The 16,459-nt window shown below is 43.3% G+C and overlaps 1 protein-coding gene across 3 annotated transcripts; it reads right to left on the reverse strand.

Moving 5' to 3' along the window:
• Positions 1–301: 301 nt before the first annotated feature.
• psph (phosphoserine phosphatase) lies at positions 302–15,936 on the reverse strand. Of its 3 annotated transcripts, none has more exons than XM_078225950.1 (7): positions 15,673–15,936; positions 8,659–8,814; positions 6,894–7,028; positions 5,381–5,526; positions 1,566–1,714; positions 1,229–1,332; positions 302–1,115 (listed from the first exon to the last, which is right to left on the reverse strand). In XM_078225950.1, the coding sequence occupies exons 2-7, from the start codon at positions 8,796–8,798 to the stop codon at positions 1,112–1,114; spliced, it is 678 nt and encodes a 225-aa protein (XP_078082076.1). In that variant the 5' UTR covers positions 8,799–8,814; positions 15,673–15,936; the 3' UTR covers positions 302–1,111. The 3 variants fall into 3 exon arrangements, with proteins under 3 accessions (XP_078082076.1, XP_078082075.1, XP_078082077.1); XM_078225949.1 differs by having other exon boundaries at positions 8,659–8,822; positions 15,673–15,910; XM_078225951.1 differs by lacking the exon at positions 302–1,115 and having other exon boundaries at positions 1,225–1,332; positions 15,673–15,896.
• Positions 15,937–16,459: the final 523 nt, after the last annotated feature.

Consider the following 16,459-nt stretch of genomic DNA (forward strand, 5'->3'; position numbering starts at 1 on the left):
GTCAGGCAAGCTTCATAGAACACCTTGAAGTATCCAACCTTGACTTGTAACAACTGGAACGTATGTCATCTGCAGGATTGCCACCACAAATTGACCCAAGATGCACGAAAACTATATTTAGTTTTTAAGATGGGCTACACATTAGGATCTTAAAATTAAGACAGCAAAGTCACTTCAGCAGGATGACTGGTGGAGTGTGCCTCACTATTTCTTATGTTCTTAACAATGATGAGAATCAAGGTTTACTTATCCATCTGAGCAAAGTACACTGTAAAGGTAGGAAAAACAGCCTGTCATAGTTGGATGTAAATTAATTTTTATTCCATTTCCTTGGGCTATGCTAATAAAGGGACATTTCTGCTCAAGTGCATGTAACTGATTAATAAAAATTCATAATGGACAATCACAATCTTTGTCATAACTTATCTCGATCTGATTTTCAGGGCTTTGTTCAAGTATAGGCCCACAGGGTAAATAAAAGGACAGTACTCCGCAAGATGTCGCGAGCAAAAATGTTAAATTAATAAAAGCAGTTATCAAAATTCAACTTAGCAATGTTGTGTTTAAATATATTTAAATATTTCAGATAAAACACTTCTTGTATTTTACAGTGCATAAAACCAACAAGGCCTGGAAAGGTAAAGGAATATGGAGTAGGCTCTTGTTTTGGCACAGCTAAACTGAAAAGAGGATGGAGGAAGAGAAAGGAAACCCAAGCTTACTGGGTAACCAAGGATGATAGGAAAGGTCAAAAGGAATGCAGTTAAAACTTTTTCTTGTGTACCTCCTAAGATCAGATTGACTATAGCCTGGGGCCTTGCCTACTCCTCAGTTTGGAGATGCAATATGGAAAAGGAGGAATACAATACATAAAAAAGTTTCCTTGACACCATAACAATCATGGGTTTGAGCTTCAACACTGAGCAGAACTCAATTCTTCCAACCATATGGGAAACTTCTATAATTTCACTGCCAGGTACTAAGTTGGGAGTCTTCCCACGGAGAATGTAGAATTGGATACCCATCTTTGTGACATTGGCAACTGCGCTCATGGTAACCTTGAACCCAGCTACACCTCCTTTCCAGCTAGATACTGCGTAGATGCCAGAGGTCAACTGGGAAGGGATAAAAAGAAGAATTAGAGTTCAAATCATTAAAACATACTGGAGAATTTTCTCGTCACGTTGCTCTTGTGCTTTGATAAAATATAATTTATTCAAAAAATTACTTTTTCAGTTCTTCAATAATTTCTTTAAAGCTCATGACAAACCACTGGGCTCTCTCTTTCACTTGCTGACGGACAATGTTCCCACCAAATCCGATAAATGCATCCTAAGACCAGAAAACAGTTCGTTAGGCATTTCTATAAAAGCATTATTTGATACATACAAGCAGCAGTCAGAATCTAACATAGTGTTGGAACTCATTCTCTAGTTTTAAATTTAATTTTAAGCTTTTCATTCTCTAGTAAGAGACTGAAAAGCTTAAAATTAAATTTATTAAAATTAAACAAGTTTAGGTTACACCTTTCAAGTGACAAAATTAAGTTTTACATCTGTACGTACTGCAGGAGGGCAAGCCTCCAAGTCTGTGGCTCCATCTCCAATCATAACAACTTTCTTAAAGCCTCTTTCTTCTTTTAGAAGACTTATGATGCGGCCTTTCCCACCAGATTCTGCTGTTGGCTGGGATTCGTCAAAACCAGCATAATCGCCTGTAATGAAAGAAGATCAACTCTTGTATACCTCGTTTCCATCAGGGAGTTTTATTCAGTAACATAATTTGGAGGTGGGATGAAAGAGGAAAACAACTTGCATACATCATGAAAACCTGTGCCATTTAACCCTAAAAACATATTCCTTCCCTTAGCTTTCCTGACCTCACCTAATTTGATGGGAGCCTTGAACATCTCGTCAGCACACACACAATTCCTCTCAGCTGCTAGGTGTGACTCATGACTGAAACTCTGCTTTTGGCTCACAACCAGGCTGACAACAACAAATGGTCACATGGGATAGTCCCAAGTGAAGAAGACAGCAGATGTTGGGCTGCAAGTCAACATGACCAAGTCTGTGGCTAGCTGCTTCACTTGCATGATGTGAACTGTTTTACATGAAATTAATGAAGATGCATCGTAGAAAGCATTCTTTCTGGTTATATCACAGCTTAGTATGGCTCCTGCTCTATCCAAGACTGCAAGAAACTACAAAGGGTGGTGAACGAAGCCCTGTCCATCACTCAAACCGGCATCCCCACCCATTGACTGTCTACACTTCCCGCCGCCTCGGAAAAGCAGCCAGCATAATTAAGGACCCTATGCACCCCGGACACACTCCCTGTCACGTTCTTCATGATGCATCTTCATAAATTTCATGTAAAATAGTTCATATTATGCAAGCTAAGCAGCTAGCCACAGACTTGGTCACGTTGACTTGCAGCCCAATATCTGCTGTCTTTTTCACTTGGGACCATCCCATGTGACCATTTGTTGTTGTTGTTGGCCTGGTTGTGAGACAAAAACACAGTTTTTATCATGGGTCACACTTAGCAGCTGCGAGGAATTGTATGGGTGTGCGCGCTGGCAAGATGTTCAGGGCTCTCATCACATTAGCTACAGTCAGGAAAAAGATACAAAGGTCTGACTCAAGAATTGACTCAAGAACAGCTTCTTCCCTGCTGCCTTCAAACTTTTGAATGGACCTATCTCGCATTAAGTTGATCTTTCTCTACACCCTAGCTATGACTAACATTACATTATGCACCCTCTCCTTTCCTTATGAACAGTATGCTTTGTCTGCATGGTGCACAAGAAACAATATTTTTCACTGTATACTAATACACGTGACAATATTAAATCCAAATCTGTTCTTGACTGTTTACCATTCCAGAAAGTCCACAGTTTCAGCCTTCCATTGATTGTGTGTGCACATGCATAAAAATTAAATCTTTGTGATGTATGTAAGTGAATGACCTACTTTGAAAAGTAAAAATGTTAAACTTCCTAATCCAGAGGGAAAGCCTAACTACCTGCTCCAATTCAATGAATAAAATTGGATTTAGGAAAAGAGTCAAATTCTGCTCCTGTTAACCAAATAACAAGTTTGCGACCTATTTGAATTTGAAATTTTGTCAGAAGCATTAAAGGTGATCGGAAGAATAGCCTTTTTTTATGTATCGAGTGGTTATGCTTCAAACGGCACTGGCTGCAAGGGGCGGAGAAGGCAGATGCAATTAAAGCTTTCAAAAGAAAATTTGATCAATACGTGATGAAAAGGAAATGAAAGGTTACGGGGAAGGGACATAGAGTGAATAGGTGGATTGCTCTTTCAGAGAGCTTGCACAGATTACTGGCCAAATGGGCTCCTGTGTTGTAACTATTTCATGCTAAGTGCATTCCTTCAGGTTTTCTGCAGAGGCTGCACTGGAAGTGTCTACTTTCCTTCTTCTGCAAGGTTAGAAGAAAATATCCCTGCAACTCCTAGTTACCATTGGGTTCAATTCCCAGCTTGGGTCTGTGTGGAGTTTGCACATTCTCCCTCTGTTTGCGTGGATTTCCTCCGGGTGCTCCGGTTTCCTCCCACAGTCCAAAGATGTGCAGGTTAGGTTGGTAGGCCATGATAAATTGCCCCGAATATCAGGGGACGAGCAGGGTAAATGGGGATAGGATCTGGGTGGGTTTGTTGTTGGCGCAGGCTCGATGGGCCAAATGGCCTCCTTCTGCACCGTAGGGATTCTATGATTCTGCTCATTTTCTAATCCTTCAGGAGTCTGGTGGCTGGGTACCATGGATCCTGAGACACTTACCTCATTCCCACTTCTTTTGCCTGCAATCTTTCTATTGCGCACAGAGTTAACATGTTTGCTGTGAGGCAATCCATGCAGCCACTGAGAATCACTGGAGTAGCAAGTCAACTTGTCAGTGTACTACAGTAAAGCTCTGTTATACATTCTTACACTTTTACAAAGTCATGGATGATTCTGTTCCAGGTCTGAAAAAAATCTTTTTATGAATTGCCCTAAGCATCCAACATAGTGTCCAGGTTTGTTAGTTAGTAACTTCCTTGAACCATAGAAAAGTTACAGTGCAGAAAGAGGCTATTCAGCTCGTTGTGTCTGCACCAGCCAAAAAAAAAAGAGAAAAAGGAAACTTGTTGCTCATTTTAATCCCATTTTCCAACACCAAGTCCGTAGCCTTGCAGGTTTATAGTACTTTAGATGCAGATCAAGATATCTTTTAAATGAGTTGAGCATTTCAGCCTCAACTTAGGCAGGCAGTGAATACCAGATGCCCATCACGCTCCGGGTGAAAATGATTCAACTTTAATTTGCTCAAGTCTGGCAATCTGTTCACACTAAGCATCTTTAGCTATCAGTTCCTCTCCGAACACCCTCTCTGGACTGCTCTCAGAGCTCCTGCCTGCTAATGGTAACTGCCGAGCTCCCCGCAACCTAGCAACCTGTTTGATTGGTACCCCATCCACAAGCACCCCCTCCCTCCATCACCAATGAACAATGGCAATCGTGTACTATCTACAAGATGCACTGTTGAAATTCACTAAGGCTCCTTAGACAACATCTTCCACGACCACTACCATCTAGAATCACAAAGGCAGCAAGTAGTTGGGAACACCACCAATTGGAAGTTCCCCTCCAAGTCATTCACTATCCTGACTTGGAAACACATCGCTGTTCCTACACTGTCGCTGAGTCAAAATCTTGGAACTCCCCTCCTAACAGCTCTGCGCGTGCTACCAAATAAACCTGTTGGACTTTAACCTGGTGTTGTTAGACTCCTTACTGTGTGCACCTACACCCACAGGAAAGGCAGCAGTTCAAGGAGGAAGTTTACGACCATTTAGAAATGGGCAAGAAATGCTGGCCTAGTCAGAGAAGCCCATATCCCTTCAGTTAATTAAAACTGAATGGGGTAGAGTCAGGCGACATTACGTAGATGTTTTTGGTGATGGCTTGAATGTATAGTTGGATGTTCATCTTAGGGACAAAAACAATACCACATTTCAAACACTGGTTTAACGTCAGACAGTGGTCAGGGAGAAGGATGGAGTGGATAGCTCAAGAGCTGAGTTTATAGGAGGCACTGAAGACAATGTCTTCCTTGTATTTGTTGAAGGAAATGTCTGCTCATCCAACAGTTGATGTCAGGTAGTTTGAAAAATTAGCGGCAGTGAAGGGATTGGTATTGGTGATAATGAGGTGTCAGTATCCAATCCTTGCACCAGTTTTCAGTCCTGCTTTTCTTTGTCCCCTGTTGCGGTGCTCCCTGCTACCGCTGGTCAGCAGTTCATTTCTTTCTCCTTTGAATTTTACTAAACAGAAGTTTCTGGTCTGGAAACAGTTAATTCCCATCAGTGATCCTTACCATTGAAGTAAAACTTCAGCTTGTTTGCATACACATTGGATAAGGGAACATTTATCTTTTCTGCTACATGTTCCACTATGCACCTGAATCCACCCGATATCAGGAAGATTTGCACTCCGTGCTGTTGGAGATGATCAACCAGGTTCCTGTTTCAATAAAAGTTTAAAGAAACAGTTGTGCTTTCAAAACCAAACAAAATTATTTAATAACAAGGACTCAACTTTCAAAAATATTTTCATCACATCAGCCTTCGTCATTACGACCCTCTGACACTGATCGCAACTTCAGGATTTAGCACAAATGCAAACTAATATGGAAATCCTGAAGTTGTGGTCTATGTTTCACTGCTGTATGACAGAGTGAGCTGCAGACCCCCTCACCTGCCCTGTCATAGTCAGTAAGGAGCAAATTGAGGGAGAGTTAGGGGAGAATTTCCCTTGCTCCATACTCGTACCGCTATTAGAAGCATCTCTATTAAAGGCACTATGAAAAATTAAGCCTTTTTCAATGTGGCGGAACTGGATTCTTAAATGGCAATCAGAGTAAGAACTATTTCTGAAGAACCAATCTGACCTTGCAAAAAATATTAGATTCACAAAATGTTGTTGTGTCCCAATTATGCTAATGATAAGATTTTAAAAATAATTACTAGCCTTTAGTTTTTTTTTAAATTGTTCATATTTCAACTTGCAACTCAATATCCTGTGTATCTTAATTTCATTCTCTAAATATTTTAAAAGAGCATTTGCTAAGCAGAGACCTGGGTTCAATTCTAGCCTTGGGTCACTGTCTGTGTGGAGTTTGCATGTTCTCCCAATGTCTGCGTGGGTTTCCTCCGAGTTCTCCGGTTTCCTCCTACAGTCCCAAGATATGCTGGTTAGGTGCCTTGGCTAAGTTGCCCCATATAGTGTCCCAAGTTGTGTAGGTTAGATGAATTAGCCATGGTAAATGTGTGGGATGATGTGGAGATGCCGGCATTGGACTGGGGTAAACAGAGTAAGAAGAATGTGGGGGTAACAGGGATAGGATGGGGGGGCGGGGGGGGGGGGGGGGGGGGGGGGCTGGATAAGGTACTTGTCAGCGAAAGTTGGTGCAGACTTGATGGGCTGATTGGCCTCTTTCAGTACGGAAGGGATTCTAACAGCAGATGGTTAATGTGATGTACAATTCTAACTTTTTAAATCTTTTCTATCTGTATGCTGAGAGAAAATAAAAAATAATAAGTTAAAAAAAATAAGGTCCAATTTTCTAATCAGTTTATTAGTAAGCAGAGATGCTGAGGCCACTCTGCATTCCAGGCACCCACATAAAAAAGCTGAGGATCAGTTCAGCTGAAGATTTCTATACAGCATTGACATCAGAAAACAAGAAATAAAAAGTTCTTCTCAGCTTCTTTAAATTTTACTATATAAATGCAAGTAACTTCTTCCTTCTCGTTGCAATTACTGCTTCTATGGTAACTCTTCCCACCAGAATCACACTTAAAAAATTTAGACAGTGTTCAATGACTTACTTAATGTCCTCTGTTAAATAAGGGGGATGATCAGTTATTAATTTGTTCACTTGCTCACGTGAAGGTCGTATTATAGCTAGTCGTTCCGTTAAAGCCTTCTTAAATGGGACTGCCCCTCCCATTGCATTTCGAGTCCTGTAATAAAGATCAAAAATAGTTGATTGGAGAGAGTCACTGAATGTGACAACGTGCTTCGACAAAAGAAGATATCCTCTGCGGTATTGTGCTCAGCTGGACAAACAGGATAGAACCAGCAACCTCACTAGGCATTCACAGGGCACTGTGGACCATCAGAATTGAATATGGTCACATTCTGTAACTTCATAGTCTTAATTTCTCCCATTGTTCAATCACAATCAAGTTGAGAGGCCAAACCCAGGATGACAGGCTGTAAAATGGCACACCAGTAGTGGTGCCTAGCACACTTTCAACTGAGGTGTGGAGTCTGCACGTTCTCCCAGTGTCTGCTTGGGTTTCCTCTGGGTGCTCCAGTTTCCCCCCACACTCCAAAGATGTGTGGGTTAGGTGAATTGGCCATGCTAAATTGCCCCTTAGTGTCAGGGGGATTAGCAGGGTAAATATGTGGGGTTATGGGGATAGGGCCTGGTTGGGATTGCTGTCGGTGCAGGTTCGATGGGCTGAATGGCCATATCCAGTGATGAAATGCAGAAAATTACACTGTGGAGGAGACTCCATGAGCATCGCCATCCTCAACAATGATGGAATCCAGCAGATGTCATGGAGACAAGCTACAGGTATTTATAAGTGTATACAGCCAAAAATTCTAAATTTGTTGCTTCTGCTCAGGAGGAATAAGGGGAGGCAACGTAATCTGACTGGTTTTAAGAGAATAACCTACTGATCCACAGATACAAAAATTATTGAACATAGCTGGACAAGAGAAGCTTAAGGATACAAATAAACAGTGGTTAGGCCTCAGCTGCAGGATCAAGCTCAATTCTGGACATCACATTTTAAAATGGAGAACATCAAGGCCTTGGAGAGGATGTACAGATATTTCACTGGAGTGAATGCAACGGACATAATCACAATTAGAAACTATTTTCACTGTAAGGGGGGGGGGGTGGGGGAGAGAAAGGGGTCAATAACCGGAGGACACAGATCTTAGATAATTGGCAAAAAAACAGAGGCAGAGGAGATTTTATTTTTAATGTAGCTAATTGTTAGGATCTGGAATACAGTACCTGAAAAGGAAGTTCCTTCAATAACAATTTCCAAAAAGAATTGGATAAATATTTGCAAATGAAAACAAAAAGCAACCCTTTGGGGAAAGAGCAGGGATTAGGACGGATTGAATAGTTCCTTCAGGGTGTCTGTACAGCTATGATGGACTGAATGGCCACTCTCTTTCCAAGGTTCTCACCATCACATAAGCAGGTAGCCAGCCAAATCAGTCCATTAAGTGTCAAAAGCACTTGATTTTTTTTGTTCAAAATACCCAAATTCTACACTGACATTTTGATACATACACATGGTATATAGGCTGGCTTTTTCACTGCAAAGTCTGTACGAGAACAACTGCATCCTACTTTATTAGCAGATGAGCATACTCATCAAAGACATCATTATGATTTACAACATAATTATAAAGTATTCTCAGGTTGCCGGTCAACCATAACTTGGAGAATGAGGATCTAAATTAAAGGGATGAAAATGAAATATTGCTCAAACTAGGCAAGGACTGTTGACTGATGGTGCTACAATGGACTTCCCATTGTTAAAAACAAAGGCCATAAATACTTACATTTCGGCCACAGCATCACCAACTCCACAGAACTTGGCTAGTTCATCAATTCCTTCTTCTTTTATCACCGTGCTGTCTACATCGAAACACACTGCATCAGCACTGTGAAGCACTGCCTTTGTTTCAGCAAGTGTAGTCATATTGCTTCGCAAATTCCTGTCGAACTCCAAACAAAAATGTAAAATTACAATCCTATAGCTTCCTGCACAGAGAAAGTTGGACGAGACCATAGATCAAAAGTCGACTAGACCAAAGGCGCCCCACATACACAAAATGTACAACTTCCCACATATAAAAAAAATGTAAACCTTCAAAATAAAATCGGACCTCCCTTGGGTCAGATTGTGGTACATTCCTCCTCTCTGTTCATTTCTAATTTCAGTTCTTAGCCTACTAATAATTTGTAATTGCTATCTTCGCTCCTTAGTACCACAGCTATGACCAACTTTTCCAGAGACATCATGATGGGATTATTTGTCTCTTTCATGAGACGCGAGCATTGTTGGCAAGGCCAGCACTTGTTCCCTATCCCTAACAACCCTTCAGAAGATGGTGCTGAGCTGCCTTATTGAACCACTGCAGTCCATCTGGTGTAGGTACACCTACAGCGCTGATAGAAAGGGAATTCCTGTTTTCTGACCCAGTGATCTTGTTCCAAAAGCAGAAGAGTGTGCATCTTGGAGGGGAACTTGCAGGTAGCAATGTTGCCATTCTTCTGCACTAGTCCTTCTAGCTGGTAGAGGTCATGGCAGCAGAAAGTTTTTATGGATGCTTGCTTCAAGTATCACACAGGCTCAAATCAAGTCAGGGGATTAACTAATCGGTGATCCCATTTCCTTGAATCGGGAACTCAGCTGAAGAACTTTCCAAAAGATTTCTGTCTAGTTCTTCCTCATCCTAGTCTTGTCCAGAAATTAATGGCTCAGTGTGTATACAACTCTTGGCTCATAACTTTTTAATTTTACTCTAACTCTCCTCTAATCTTCCTTGAATAAAACTACATATTTGCTGTGATGCAGCGATCAAAACAGAATATTGCATTCCAGATAAATATAGCCCAAGGCTTCACAGGAGCATTATAAAACCTAGTATGACACCAAGCCACAGATTTTGTCAAAGATGTGGGTTTTAAGGAGTGTCTCAAAGGAGAAAAGCAAGATAGAGTGGAGGGGAGGTCCAGGGAGGCTCTCTTTCTATAAGCCCTGTAGTTGAAAACAACATTTACTTTATTACCAGGTGAGCGTAGTCAAAGTTGTGTCATTATGATGCATAATGTAATTAAAAATTATTCGGTAATTACAACGTGGAGAATCAGGATTCAAATCTAATGGGGCAGATAGGAAATATTGCTCAAAAAGGGTACTCATTACATTTTTCTGTCTTATAAGATTATGACATGCAGCTCAGTGATCATCACTGCCTTAAGCATCACCTGGTGTGGCTCAGGCACCCACTCTAGCAAGCCAGTTTCTGCTGCACGATTCTCTGGGCCCTCTTCTAAGCTGAGCTCCAGAGGTCACGGCTGTCAGCAACCGTTTCCCCAGTTGTCAGCATCAATGCCCACCATCTTCATATCTCGCCTGAAGGTGTCCACGAGGTATAGATGCCTGAAAAGGTCATGACCCAGTGGCCAGTTCATCATAAAGATGATCTTTGGACATACAGCCATCATCCATCTGATGCACATGGTTGAGCCAACACAGATGTCATTGGTTTAGCAATGAGTGTATGCTGATTGAATTGGCAAATTCCACGACCTCTGACCTTGTCCTGCCAAGTGATGCCCAGGATATACCCAAGACAAACTGTTCAGCCTTTTCTCCTGCCTAATATATATTCTGCAGGTCTCACCACTCAAGCAACAAACTGAAGATTCAGGCTTGTTCAACTTAGTTTGGTGTTCTCAGTCAGATTGCTGTTGGTCCACACTCTCTTATTTAGCTTGGACATAACAGCTGTAACGTGCATGCTGATTTCAGCATCATGTGACAGATTGCTGGTGATTGTGGAGTGTAGATACACAAAGTTATCAACAACCTCCATCGAGGAGGCTGCACGGCACGCTGGCTAGCCTTCCTCCCGCCGAGCCAGAAGCTCCCGGTCGGAGTCCCACCCCAGAACTTCACGGACAAGGAAGGTGCACTCATAATGTGGCCAAAAAGGGTGACCGTCAGCCTGCAAAATAAGTTTCAACATGCGCCAATAACAGGCAGTGAGCGCGGGAGAAGCTCCTGGTCAGCCATGCTTGATGCAGTGCTCTCCAAGCTAAGGCCTCTGGTGACAGACTAGCGATGACCTGTTCCATGAAAAACTAGCTATAGAAACAGACATATATCTGCCTTATGCACCACTAGGTGCGGGAAAAAAAACCAACTTCCAGTGGCACGTTATCAATGAGGTGGACCTGATTAAATCCCAATATGGCAGTTTTGTCTAGAGTAGAAGCCACATTTTGGGAGATTGACAATAATCTCACAATTATCTTGTTCACAGAATTTGTTAATGCACAAAGATTGAGGGTTTCCAAAGACATTGATGCCCTGTCATTAGCAAAGGATTTTTGAAGTTCTAACAACCTCCTGTTGGATCATGACATTTGTCTTCCCGATGCTGATGGTCAAATCAACCTCTTTACAGGAATAAGAGAAATTGTCCATTTGCTGCTGACTGTGTTCCGCAGTATGGAATGCTAGTGTGGCATCATCAGCACAGAGCAAACTCTGATGAGGACCTTTGTCTTGGATCTCAGGCAGGCAAGGTTGAATAGCTTTCTATCAGTTGGGGTATGTAAGTACATATCCTCTGTGGAAGACCTGGAAGCATAGGGCAGCAGCAAAGGGGAGAATAACCCAAATAATCAGGGTCAGTGACAGAACACAACCCTGTTTGACCTCACTGCGAATCTCAAAGGGTTCCAGTGTTTCTCTGTCATAGCTGACCTTACCTATCATGGTTGTCATGGAAAGAAATCACATTAAGCAGCTTTGGTGGGCAGCCAATTTTCTCCAGCAGCTTAATAGATTGTCTCTGCTCACATGGTTGAATACATAGTCAAAATGGGTAGAAACTGGTCAAATGTAGTACCACACTTACTTATAATACGGAACTAACCATTTCAACAACCTGCTCATCAAACCCACAGGCACATTGCAATTCATGGATCATTCAGATTTTTGCTTCCATCCAATCCCATGACTTTGCACTTCTACCAAATAGTCTAATCTGTCTAAATAGGCCTTTATCCATCTCAGATGGTGCATCAGATGAGATCCATTTGACCCATCAACAGGCCACTTCATAGATAAGATGCTTCTTGTCAGATGTTGGTCTGTGCCTACCCATGTTGGAAACAGGTGTCTTTTGCTACAAGAAATCGAGGATATAGTCACAGCACAGAATGGCAGAGCCAGAAGTCTGTGGTTTCATCACCTGAACCAAAAAATGGTCCAGGATGAAACTGGGGGATTTTCACAATAACTTCATTGCAGTGTGAATGTAAGCCTACTTGTGACTAATAAATAAACTTTACTTTTAGCTAAGTGGTAACGTGGAGAAAAAAGGCAAGTACCAGGCTATGGCAGCATTGTGATTAGATTACTGGGCTAATGATCCGAGGAAATGTTCAAATCCTAGTTTTGTCTAGAGTAGAAGCCACATTTTGGGAGATTGACAATAATCTCACAACTAGTTCTGGGAAATGAGCCCGGTCAGGTCGTCAAAGTTTCAGTAGGGGAACATGTGGCAAATAGTGACCACAACTCTATTAACTTTAGGATAGTAATGGACAAGGATGAGTGCTGTCCTATGGGCAGGGTGCTAAATTGGGGGAAGGCTAACTATAGCCGGATTAGGCAGGAATTGGTGGATGTTGATTGGGAGAGGATGTTCGAGGGTAAGTCCGCGTCTGCATGTGGGAGTCTGTTAAGGAACTATTGATAAGGCTGCAGGATAGGCATGTGCCTGTAAAAAGGAAAGATAGGATTCGAGAGCCGTGGATAACCAGGGAAATTGAGCATCTGATTAAAATGAAAAGGGTGTACGTTAAGTCTAGGCAACTGAAAACAGATGGAGCTTTGGAGGAATACAGAGAGAGTAGGAAAGAACTCAAACGGGGAGTTAGAAGGGCAAAAAGAGGTCACGAAATGTTCTTGGCAGGCAGGATTAAGGAAAATCCTAAGGCATTCTATTCATACGTTAGGAACAAAAGAGTTGTCAGGGAGAAAATCGGACCTCTCAGGGACAAAGGAGGGGAATTATGCTTAGAACCCAAGGGAATAGGGGAGATCCTAAATGAATACTTTGCATCGGTATTCACGAAGGAGAGGGGCGTGTTAACCGGGAGTGTCTCGGAGGGAGGTGTTGACCCGTTAGAGAAAATCTCCATTACAAGAGAGGAAGTGTTAGGTTTTTTAGGGAACATTAAAACTGACAAAGCCCCAGGGCCTGATGGCATCTATCCTCGACTGCTCAGGGAGACGAGAGATGAAATTGCTGGGCCTCTGACGGAAATCTTTGTCGCTTCTTTGGACACGGGTGAGGTCCCTGAGGATTGGAGGATAGCGAATGTGGTCTCGTTGTTTAAGAAGGGTAGCAGGGATAACCCAGGAAATTATAGGCCGGTGAGCTTGACGTCCGTGGTAGGGAAGTTGTTGGAGAGGATTCTTAGAGACAGGATGTATGTGCATTTAGAACGGAACAATCTCATTAGTGACAGACAGCATGGTTTTGTAAGAGGGAGGTCGTGCCTTACAAATTTGGTGGAGTTTTTTGAGGAAGTGACAAAAACAGTTGACGAAGGAAGGGCCGTGGATGTCGTCTATATGGATTTCAGTAAGGCATTTGACAAAGTCCCACATGGCAGGTTGGTTAAGAAGGTTAAGACTCATGGGATACAAGGAGAAGTGGCTAGATGGGTGGAGAACTGGCTAGATGGGTGGAGAACTGGCTTGGCCATAGGAGACAGAGGGTAGTGGTCGAAGGGTCTTTTTCCGGCTGGAGGTCTGTGACCAGTGGTGTTCTGCAGGGCTCTGTACTGGGGCCTCTGCTATTTGTGATATATATAAATGATTTGGAAGAAGGTGTAACTGGTGTAATCAGCAAGTTTGCGGATGACACAAAGATGGCTGGACTTGCGGATAGCGAAGAGCATTGTCGGACAATACAGCAGGATATAGATAGGCTGGAAAATTGGGCGGAGAGGTGGCAGATGGAGTTTAATCCGGATAAATGCGAAGTGATGCATTTTGGAAGAAATAATGTAGGGAGGAGTTATACAATAAATGGCAGAGTCATCAGGAGTATAGAAACACAGAGGGACCTAGGTGTGCAAGTCCACAAATCCTTGAAGGTGGCAACACAGGTGGAGAAGGTGGTGAAGAAGGCATATGGTATGCTTGCCTTTATAGGACGGGGTATAGAGTATAAAAGCTGGAGTCTGATGATGCAGCTGTATAGAACGCGGGTTAGGCCACATTTGGAGTACTGCGTCCAGTTCTGGTCGCCGCACTACCAGAAGGACATGGAGGCGTTAGAGAGAGTGCAGAGAAGGTTTACCAGGATGTTGCCTGATATGGAGGGTCTTAGCTATGAGGAGAGATTGGGTAAACTGGGGTTGTTCTCCCTGGAAAGATGGAGAATGAGGGGAGATCTAATAGAGGTGTACAAGATTATGAAGGGTATAGATAGGGTGAACAGTGGGAAGCTTTTTCCCAGGTTGGAGGTGACGATCACGAGGGGTCACGGGCTCAAGGTGAGAGGGGCGAAGTATAACTCAGATATCAGAGGGATGTTTTTTACACAGAGGGTGGTGGGGGCCTGGAATGCGCTGACAAGTAGGGTGGTGGAGGCAGGCACGCTGACATCGTTTAAGACTTACCTGGATAGTCACATGAGCAGCCTGGGAATGGAGGGATACAAACGATTGGTCTAGTTGGACCAAGGAGTGGCACAGGCTTGGAGGGCCGAAGGGCCCGTTTCCTGTGCTGTACTGTTCTTTGTTCTTTATCTTGTTCATAGAATTTGTTAATGCACAAGGATTAAGGTCTTCCAAAGACATTGATGCCCTGTCATTAGCAAAGGATTTTTGAAGTTGTAACAAAATGGATCAGTCCCTGCCAAACTACAGGGGGTGTGATTTAAAATGGTCCCATTTTCCTGCTTTCCTTATTTCACCACCCCTCCCCGAAATGTCTGGTTGACTCTGTGAATGCTGTAACCACAGTAAGAAGTCTCACAACACCAGGTTAAAGTCCAACAGGTTTATTTGGTAGCAAAAGCCAAGTGGCTTTTGTGAGTAACTTTTTGAGTGGCTTTTGCTACCAAACAAACCTGTTGGACTTTAACCTGGGTGTTGTTAGACTTCTTACTGTGTTTACCCCAGTCCAACGCCCGCATCTCCACATCAATGCTGTAACCACACAGGATCAAGCACCACATACCAGTAACTCTCTGGAAAAGTTATTTCTAATTCCTCCCTCCATGCATGTTCCTCCCTACTGATGGCATCCTGATCTTCTGTGATGGGTCTGATAAAAGTGTTCTGTGCTTGGCACTTGCATCTCTGTTAGTCTCCCTGCAGTCCTGGTCAGCCAGCTGACTGGAGCCTTCACCAACACAACCCACAACATGCTTGTGCTGAAAGGGTGCATGTTCCCACAGCAACAGTGGCTGCCGAAGTGAACTCTGTAACAGCTCCCCACCACCACTCTCAGTGCCCTGGGGTAGGGAGGGCAGGGGGAAAACTCTTGCAAGTCAATTCAGGCCTTCACAGTAGACTCACGACACAACTTTCTCTCCTGGTGCCCATGCAATCTCGGTTTCGATGTGAATGTACAAGCCACTGCTGAAAAATTATTTGCCATAAGCACGTCGGCAAGTTAAGATTGCCGGCTTCTCGACGCCTCCTTCTCCTGGGTCCCCAAGAATAGACGGATGTGGATGGGGGGCGGGGAAAGAAGCCTCAGTAAGTAGCGGAGAGGGCAATGTGGCTGAATATCCAGCCTGTGTTCCACTCACCTCCAGCACTGTGCAGACTCCCAGCACAAACAGGCAGCTCAATTTCACACCGTACCATTCAAACAGCCACAAGCCGCTTCTGTCAATGTGGCCGCAGGGCAGAGACTTAGCGATCTGTTCTGAGTTTCATACAGTACAGAGATCGCGTGAGGTTTCTTCCCAGACCGATGAAATGCTTAAAGTGGCAACACGACAGGCTACTTCAGTCTGAAAGCTCCCAGTATAAATCACAAGCTGCGGCGTAGCTTTAATCAGACCAGACTCATCAGCACTTGAAACCAATCGACATCCACTGCCAGCCCCAGGGACATGGGATTTAGTGGTTAATTAAAAGGGCAATGTTACGCGTTCCTCCTGTCACCATTTGTGGACCCCACCCCACAAAATGTGTTCTGTTTATAAAAAAAGGTGCTTGTGCTACTGCCCCCTAGAAAGTGGAAAGAATCCCCGATGTTGGCCGGATTAAGTTTAAAGTTTAAGTTTATTTACTAGTGTCACAGGTAGGCTTACTTTAACACTGTAATGAAGTTGCTGTGAAAATCCCCTAGTCGCCACACTCAGGCGCCTGTTCGGGTACACTGAGGGAGAATTTAGCATGGCCAATGCATCTAACCAGAACATCTTTCAGACTGTGGGAGGAAACTGGAGCAGCCAGAGGAAACCTATGCAGACATGGGGAGAATGTGCACACAGATAGTGACCCAAGCCAGGAATCAAACCCAGGTCCCTGCGCTCTGAGGCAGCAGTGCTAACCACTGTGCCACTGTATGTTTAGGAACCGAATGCA

This window comes from Mustelus asterias, chromosome 12 (assembly GCF_964213995.1).
Source record: "Mustelus asterias chromosome 12, sMusAst1.hap1.1, whole genome shotgun sequence".
NCBI lineage: Eukaryota > Metazoa > Chordata > Chondrichthyes > Carcharhiniformes > Triakidae > Mustelus > Mustelus asterias.